The sequence below is a fragment of the Garra rufa genome, chromosome 24 (assembly GCF_049309525.1).
Source record: "Garra rufa chromosome 24, GarRuf1.0, whole genome shotgun sequence".
In the NCBI taxonomy this organism is placed as follows: Eukaryota; Metazoa; Chordata; class Actinopteri; order Cypriniformes; family Cyprinidae; genus Garra; species Garra rufa.
The window spans coordinates 21,089,591-21,098,880 of NC_133384.1; the positions used below are offsets into that span (position 1 = coordinate 21,089,591).

Below are 9,290 nucleotides of genomic sequence, written 5' to 3' on the forward strand. Positions count from 1 at the left end.
AACGAAGTGTTGCCATGTCCTCTTTTTTACATAAACCTGTTTTTTTTTTAAATAAAGGAGCTTATAAATATGAGTGAAGAGATTTTTTTGAGTTTATGTAGACCAACAAAACGGCTTGCTAGTGCTTTATGACCTCTGTATCAAAAAAATAAAGTTTAACTGAATACTAATCGCAACTGCCAGATGTCCACATGCTCTTCACATATGTTATGCGCTATTATACAATTATTAATAGGCTACACGATTTAAACTTGTTTCTTCTTCTTTAGTCCTCTGCCCAAATGGTGTAAATGCACGAATGAAAAAAAAGATAATTTACAGAGAGAGAGAGAGAGAGAGAGAGAGAGAGAGAGAGAGAGAGAGAGAGAGAGATGTGTGTGTACACATTAGTCTTAGTTTTATTTCTTTATTTTTCTGAGCAGGTGTTTATTTAACAAGATCTGGCAACACGTTAACGAGGTTTATTCTTATTCGCCTCACTGTACCATACGTATCATTTTATATAGGCTACATAGGCTAATAGTTTAAACAAAAGATATAGATAAATAAATGAAGTCTAAAATAAAGTAAAACTATATTTAAAGGAAGTTTTCGTTAGCATATGTGACCCTGGACCGCAAAACAAGTCTTTAGTAGCACGGGTATATTTGTAGCAATAGCCAAAAATACATTGTGTGGGTCAAAATGATCGATTTTTCTTTTATGTCATAAAGTAAAGATTATGTTCCGTGAAGATATTTTGTAAATTTTCTTACCGTAAATATATCAAAACTTAATTTCTGATTAGTAATAGCCTATGAATTGCTAAGAACTTCATTTGGACCACTTTAAAGGCAATTTGCTCAGTATTTTTATTTATTTATTTTTGCAACCTCAGATTTGTACATAGTTGTATCTCGGCCAAATATTGACCTATCCTAACAAACCAGGTAAAGCTTATCTATTCAGCCTTCATATGATGTAAAAATCTCAGTTTCAAAAAACTGACTGTTTTGTGGTCGAGGGTCACATATATTAAAGATTTAGCACAATATAGAGTTTTATACTATTGATTTTTGGAAATCATACAATCAACAGGTATCTGGCAACCTGAATGAGCTAATGCGATGCGCAACACTGATATTGTTGCTTTATCTCGTATTTCTCTTAACCCTATAGATTGTAAACATCACATCAGATATTGGTCACTAATTACAAGGCACAAAGTACCTCCATATCGTCTCATCCTTCCTGAAAATATCCTCCGGGTGTTATTTACTGGTCACTAGAGGGCAGCAGCTAATCTGTCTGTGTCTTCACCAGTAAAGGCCAAAGACAGGTAACAGTCAGACCGACTATTCATTTGCAGTGTCACTGTGACTGAACCAGTGATGGTATCTTTTCAGGTTTTACGTCGTTTGTGCGTGCTTGCACTCAATAAACCGGTTTATCACGGTAGAGTTATCTCAACATGTGGACTGAAGACTTCAACCGTCAAACACAGTGACGGATAACCTGAAGGTAGAGCTGCCGGTAGAAGCACTTACATCTTCTCAAAAGAAGTGGATTTTAATTTTTGCAGATAAAACTGATCATCTTTGGCAAAACACTATACCTTTTAGAGGCTGCATTTCAGTGAAGTCTACAATGTCAGGTAAAAGGTGATTTATTGTACAGGAATTTTAGACTATTTGGTCCAATTATCTCAATAGGTATTTATTGTCTTTTTATTTACTGACTTATTCATTCATTGTACTTATTTTGGATTTTATAAATGTAAGACAAATTTAAATGACTTATAATATGTTATAAAAGTATATCTTATAAAAAAATATATAAATAGGATTTATTTTATTTATTTTTATTTTTTTTTTATTTTAGGATTTTATTTTTTACATTTTCTGCTCACCGAGCCTGCATTTATTTAGTCCAAAACACAGTAAAATCAATATTGTGAAATATTTTTACTATTTAAAATAACTGCTTTCTATTTACATTTATTTTAAAATGTTATTTATTCTTGTGATCAAAGCTAAATTTTCAGAATCATTACCCCAGGCTACATGAACCTTCAGAAATCATTCTAATATGGTGATTTGTTGTTCAAGAAACATTTATTATTATTATTAAAATTAAAACAGTTGTACATTTTTTCAGGATTCTTTGATGAATAGAAAGATCAGCATTTATCTGATATAAAAAGCTTTTGTAACATTATACACTATACCACTTAAAAGCTTGAAGTCAGTATAATAATTTGTTTTAATTAATCAGTTTATTTAGTTTGTTTTTGGGAAATAAATGATAAAAATTAATATTTCTATTCAGAAAGAATGCTTTAAATTGATCAAAAGTGATGATGAAGGCATTTATAATGTCGCAAAAGATTTCTATTTCAGATAAATGCAGTTTTTCTGAATTTTCTATTCATCAAAGAAACCTGAAAAAGTTCTACTCAGCTGTTTTCAACATAGTAATAACAATAATAATAAGAAAAAAAAAGTTTTTTATGCAGCAAATTAGAATATTAGAATGATTTCTGAAGGATAATGTGACTGGAGGAATGATGCTAAAAATTCAGCTTTGATTACATGAATAAATTACATTTTAAATACTAAAATATATCAACATTCTATTGTTTTTGCCATACTTTGGATCAAATAAATGCAGGCTTGATGAGAAGAGACTTCCTTAAAAAACATAAAAAATCTTGACTGGTAGTGTATGTTTGAGAAAAGGTTATTATATAGGAACTTTAGACTTTGGTCCAATATCCAATTATCTCAGCTTGATAAATGACCTTGATATTAATAAAAACACACATCAAAGTGTGCAATAATTGATTTTATTTGGGAGGGGTGGGGTAAAAGAGTATATTATTAATATTAATATTTATACATTTATTTATTTATTCATTCGTTGTCGTTTATTTATTTATTATTTCATTTAAAATTCAAGCCAAAAAGCTATTGAAAGGAACTATTTATTAACATAAAAGATAAAGAGACATATTTTAGTGAAGTCTGCAAGGTCAGATAAAGGGCCATTTATTATATAGGAACTCTGGACTTTGGTCCAATTCCTAATTATCTCTACTTGATAATTAACCATGATATTTATAAAAAACATCAAAGTGTGCTATATTTTTGGTGAGTTTATTTACTCCAGTCATTTACTATTTATTGCTTGCTTTGTGTTTTAAAGTCTGGTAATTGTACTGACTAAACCACTTAGCAATTGTTTTGTTGTAGTCTTTTGCTTATTATAGCAAAACAATTGTTTGACCGGTCTTTTGTATCCCGCTAACATAACACACTGCCTTTATGTGTCGACCAACCAGGATTTTTAGTAAAATCCTGTTTTTATGTTATATGATTTTTACTTTTTTAGTTGATTTATATCAACTCTGTTTCATTTCGAATACGTTTTTAAATGATTTTCACAATTTCACTGTCAGCTGTGTCGTATGAACAACTCAAATCTATGCTGGCCAGTCACAGCGTGCAGCTATTTGATGTCAGGAATCCTGATGAATTCCAGGCTGGCCGGATTCCTGATTCTGTCAACATTCCTTGTAAGTCACTATAAAGTGAAGAATCAGCATTTCTTGTTTTAGTATGCACACTCACACTCACCCTTTTAAATGCATCTCTCAGTGGGACAGCTTGAAGAGTCTCTGAAGCTCCCACCACAACAGTTTCAACAGCAGTTTGGGGTAAAAGCCCCTGGAAAGGAAGACGATAACATCGTTTTCCATTGTCGAAGTGGGAAAAGAAGCTTGACTGCTCTTGAAATCGCTCATCGTCTGGGATTCTCTAAGTAGGCTACTCAAGATCTCATTATAAGCCCAGAACTCATAATATATGGATGATTAAATGAATTAAATATTCCTTACTGTTAGAAGCACTACTTATTTCTTTGTCTTTTTCAGGGCACGGCATTTCGCAGGCGGATACATTGATTGGGAAGAGCGTGAAAAGAAACAAAAGGCCTAACTGAGCAGGATTTTAAATTAACTTCACATTACTAAGAGTCATATTAATCTGGACTGTTAATTTGGAAATAGAAGATCAAATTAAATACTGACAGATGAAACTGAAGAAAGCTGCTCATGTTTTGCTGTTTACAAAAATGTGAATCTGAGTCTAAGACGTGAACATTAATTACTTTAAATCTGAAATGATTACTATTATGATATTAAAGGAACACTCCACTTTTTTTGGAAATAGGCTTATTCTCCAACTCCCCCCAGGGAGGCCTAGAAAATCGCCTATCGGCCTAGAAAATCGCAGCTTTACATTTTCCGAAGGTCTTAGCACACGATATAACTACAGAAGAGTCAAGTTTTAAATATCAAATATTAGACAAATATCGAAACTCGTTGGTCATTTTTGAATGCGATGCTATTGGTCTCATAGGATTCAATGATCTATGCTAAGTGATATCGCCAGAACAGGAGAACGGCTGAATGGATTTCAAAATGGCAAAAATCAACTTATTAACTCGAGGGGAGTTGGAGAATGAGCCTATTTCCAAAAAAAAAGTGGAGTGTTGATCTTCAAACTGATTATAAGAAAATGGATGAAACAAACCTATTTCAGATTGAACCAGATCACTCCTTCAGACTGAACCAGACGAATCAAACTATTTCTGGACTGCAAAAACCAATGTGAATGTATTACAAATATGCTTCATTAAAATGTTTTTTTAAAAACTCTGGACGTTGATTAATTAATCATTGAATTTTGATGTGGACCATTAATTTGGAAATATCCAATTTATTTTTCAACGTGTAAACCTTGAGAAACCGAGAAGAATAACAACGTGCAGTAAACTGTAAAACTGTTTGCACTACAAACCAGTGTGTTCATAATTAAGATAATATATTAAAATAATATGGCAAGACACAATAATCTGCAATATCACGCAGCAAAACGAGCGGTTTTGTACTGCTAAACATAGCTGGACGCGATGAGACCGGAAGCCACACCCATAACATTTACAAATGGCCACGCCCACCCGTACAGCAAAAATACGTGGATAAAATCAAATTAAATTTTAACAGCTGAAACTGATTAAACTGAATATTTTTTCATATTCTGCTATTTACAACTATGTAAATCTGAATCACTCGGTGTATTAGAGTCACTATTATTGTTTTAATGCCGTTTCCATGTGAGCTATTTATCATAATAGGCTATAATTAATCTATAATAATTAATATATTTTAGATAAATACTTTAAATAATTGCTCCTTCAGATTAAATCAGATAAATAAAATAATAAATAACCACTAAGCTGCAAAGACCAATGTTAATATGCTATACAAAAGTGCTTCATTAAAATGTTTTTACAAAGACTCTGGACAGTGCGTAATAGTTTGTCCTTCTGGATTCTATTATTACCACTAGGTGGCAGTAATGCAATTAGGCAAAATAGTGAGGCGTTTTACGGCCAGCAAGCAGCGGTTCACGGTCACAGGTGCTCGGATGCTCATTTCTCTGCTGCCTGTTTGGATGTGGTCTGCTGAACCTTAGTAAATAGCTGTCAGACAGATACTGAACACAGATCAAGGCTGGCACATTTTTCATTGGACTGCAATCAAATCAACAGAGCTTCCTTCATCCATCTTGGAGAGAATTATTTGAGTGTCAATTTATATAGCGCTGTTACTGTGGAATTACAGACCGAGTATATAGTCCGTCAGATGTAAGCAATAGCTTTGCAGGCAGGGGCGTCGTAGTTGGGTGAAAAGGGGGACTAAATTACCAGGGCCCCAAGTGGGGGGAGGGCCCCTGAGGAGTGAAATTTTATTTTCCTTTAAATATAATTTTAAGATCACAATAAATGTTGTTAACTAATGTAAATCAGTGATGCGCGGGTCAATGTATAAACAACCCTAATCCGACCGACGATTTCAACTAACGCAACTCGGACCGCAAAAAAAAAAAAAAAAAAAAAGAAAGAAAGAAACTATTGTACCCGACCCGCTTCTTGTCTAATATTTGCGACTGACACCAGCGATTATATGCGGCTATATGCGGTGGAGATGCGTTCACTGTCAAACATCATTTGGCATTAATTAGGTAATTTTGTCAAAATAAATGTTCTTGATTACAAGAAAAATACAGATTGTTCTTGTTGTGATTTATTTTGTCTTTCCTTTATACAGATTTAAATAGTTTCGTTTTTGAAGTACTCTAAATTATGTCAGTGATTCTACGTGATTAAATATGATCAAGAATTATTTTATTTCGATCTACAGTGTAATAAGTTTAGAAAAAGATTAGCCTATAGCCATAAATAATATATATATATATATATATATATATATATATATAGAGAGAGAGAGAGAGAGAGAGAGAGAGAGACTACAAGCTTATTCCTTTTTTCTTAACTTTTAACTTCTTTTAAAAATTATCAAGAATATTAAATCAACTTAATAGGCTAGGTTAACGAATTTTCTTATACAAACATAATGAATGCAATTCAAAACGATTCAAAAAGTTTTTATAGATAAATTCAGGAATTATGAATATGACAAAATAATATTATTTTATATATATATTAATTGTATAGCTATAATAGTTGTATCAAATGAATAAGGAAATTATAGTGCCTTGAATTTATTAAGTAATGTTTAATTTCGTTCGTTTCGCTCTCTGGAAATGTAAAGAAAAACGTCCCCCTCACTTTTAGAAACAGGTGATTCTGTCCCCCGCACTTTTTTTTGACCTAGCGCCAATATTTCCGCCCCTGGTCTCTGATTTGTTACTTAGATTTGAGTGAAGTAACATTTAGCCAATCACAGCGCGAATCTCTTGGGCGTCTGCCATGAGCTTCAAATCTTGTTGCTCTTGTAAACAGAATGTATTATACTGTATGAACATCACCTTTGGGTCACATGACCATACTGCCCCCCCCCCCCCCCCCCCGGGACGTAGTACATCGATCGCGAAACTCCCCCGCCCCCCCCTTTTTTTTAGGGGGGGGCCCTTAGCCGAGTCAGTGCACAGGGCCCAGAATTCCCAGCGACGCCCCTGTTTGCAGGTATTGGATTTGGCACACGATAGCTGTCTCGTCTGAGCCTGCGCCTTGTTCTTGCCTGAATGATGAGAACAGACTATGATAAATGTGACCGTGTCACTTTCACCCCAGCTATAATGGGGTCCACACCTCTGAGCTGCTTTGTAAAATAAAAAACCCGAAACTAATTTCTTTGTTTGGCACAGGGGACCTAAATATGCCCGGGGTGTTTACTGCTGTCATTTTTTTTCTCCATAGTGCAAATTTCTATTTCACTTTATAGCCACTCATTTGCTCGTTTCTGATTTTCTGACCTCATATGACTCTGTATGAGAGACCGGGGCAAGTTGTCATCTCAAAAATTCAATAACACAAATGAATTTTCTCTAGCAGTGGATTTATATGCTGGCTCAAATACTAAGTTGAAAAACTTAACCACATAAGTTAACAAACTTTGTTTTAAAAATGCGCTAACGACAGACAGGGTTGCCAGGTTTTCACAAATAAGCCTGCCCAACTGCAACTCAAAACTTGACCCTTACGAAAATTAACCATGGTTTTTGTAGTAAAACTGTGGTTATACAAATGGTAGTCAATTCAGCAAAAACAAAAACAAGGTTACTACAATTTTACTATAATAACAATGTTGAATTTTTGTAAGAGGACAAAAAATGGCCGTGTCTCGGGGGGTAAAATACACGTTTTTTGGCGGGGTTTCTCTTGGTAAAACTGCTTTCCAGGGGATAAATATCACATTATTTAAGTCGCTTGAACTCGCGGACATGAAAAACCCGTGGCAACAGTGTTTAAATACCCCAATTCTAAAGTAAAACCATGGACTTGGCAACACTGACAATAGCCTAACAAGTAGGATTGTATTATAAAGGGGTAACAAAACTCTGTTTCCACGTGGTCAGCTAAGAATTTTAACTTAAAGATTGAAAAACATTATTGTCCTGTTAACAGGACAAGTATATTTAAAAAAAATGTCAGGTAGGGGCAAGTTGTCACATTTTTATTGGTGATTTTATTAGAAATTATGTTTTTAAATTGTTATACATTCTTCAAAACAATGAATTTTATCATTTACATTCTGTATCCCTATCCACTTTTTTCTTTCTGTAAGAGTGAACATGACCATTTGTAAATTTAATGGGTGTGGCTTCCGGTCTCATCCACCTCCAGCTATTTTTAATTTGGGGCTTGACATTGCAAATTAGTGTATCTTACCATGTTTTTTCAATGTATTATCCTAATTATGAACACACAGGTTTTTAGTGCAAACTGTTTTATCGTTTATTGCTGGTCGTTATTCTTCGCTGTATTTTCCTATAGCAGCTAATGAACCGGAAGTCTCACCCATAGGCTTACTTTTGCATTGAAGAAAAATGTGAATAAAATTGCAGGTTCCATTGTGACAAATAACTTTATTTTGAGATTGCTACATTTTAATTTATGTTTATTAAAGCTATTAGATATTTCTCCGACCTAATAATAGACAGGTTAATGGCATCTTCCATTGTGACAAATTACCCCATATTGGATGACAACATGCCTGTGTTCAGTGAGTATAATTTTTCATGGCCAATAACGGTGGAAATGTTTATTAGCCAAGACACTTTAAGTGTGCCTATATAGAAACTGACTTTTAATAATACATAGTCACCATAGTAAAAGGCGTGATAACTAGCCCCGGTCCAATACCCCGAGGATTACGCATTTCATTCTCAATAAGACATGCATTTTAACGGGCTATTATCAGGTCAACTTGTGGCTCTTGTGCTGTTAACTGGTCCGTCGAGTCTGTCACAGGTAACAGCTATTTTCAGACAGTCGTTAGTGGTCACAGCCAGTGAAGACATGCGCGAATACCATTAGAGCCATGATTTACAATTGGGCTTTTTGAGATGTTATTTGATTCTTTCACCTACCTGGATTTACCTCAGAATATATTTGATCTACCATCAAGCACTGAACTAATAAGAACAAAGATGCGTCGTGCGTAAAATACCTCTTGGAGACTGGAGCGAAGCTCGTCTCACAACTGTAACCACCCGGGCGAATCAAGCTCTGCGCGAAACCATTTGGGTACTGGCTGCACGGAGTTATTCAATGCACAAAAGCATCGTGTGGAAGTATTTCTGGAGCTGTGCATTAATAAGTTTCACATACGCTGCGCTCGCCCGGTGCGCGGTAAGGATGGAGTCCCTTCCTCGGCACCAACGACTCGCGCCAAGAGCGAATGGACCGGTAACTTTTATCACAGAGAAAGCGCATTCAGATGT

General features: G+C 34.6%; 1 protein-coding gene across 1 annotated transcript; it reads left to right on the forward strand.

Moving 5' to 3' along the window:
- The first annotated feature begins 1,490 nt into the window (after window positions 1-1,490).
- LOC141300909 (thiosulfate:glutathione sulfurtransferase) lies at window positions 1,491-4,698 on the forward strand. The gene is made up of 4 exons (XM_073831196.1): window positions 1,491-1,633; window positions 3,437-3,553; window positions 3,636-3,798; window positions 3,911-4,698. Exons 1-4 carry the CDS (start codon window positions 1,627-1,629, stop codon window positions 3,972-3,974), a joined length of 351 nt encoding a protein of 116 aa, XP_073687297.1. The 5' UTR covers window positions 1,491-1,626; the 3' UTR covers window positions 3,975-4,698.
- The last annotated feature ends 4,592 nt before the right edge of the window (window positions 4,699-9,290 follow it).

Coding starts and splice junctions, on each gene's coding strand:
- LOC141300909 (XM_073831196.1), top strand. Junction 3,554..3,635: donor TGATTCTGTCAACATTCCTT/GTAAGTCACTAT, acceptor TGCATCTCTCAG/TGGGACAGCTTGAAGAGTCT. Junction 3,799..3,910: donor CATCGTCTGGGATTCTCTAA/GTAGGCTACTCA, acceptor TGTCTTTTTCAG/GGCACGGCATTTCGCAGGCG.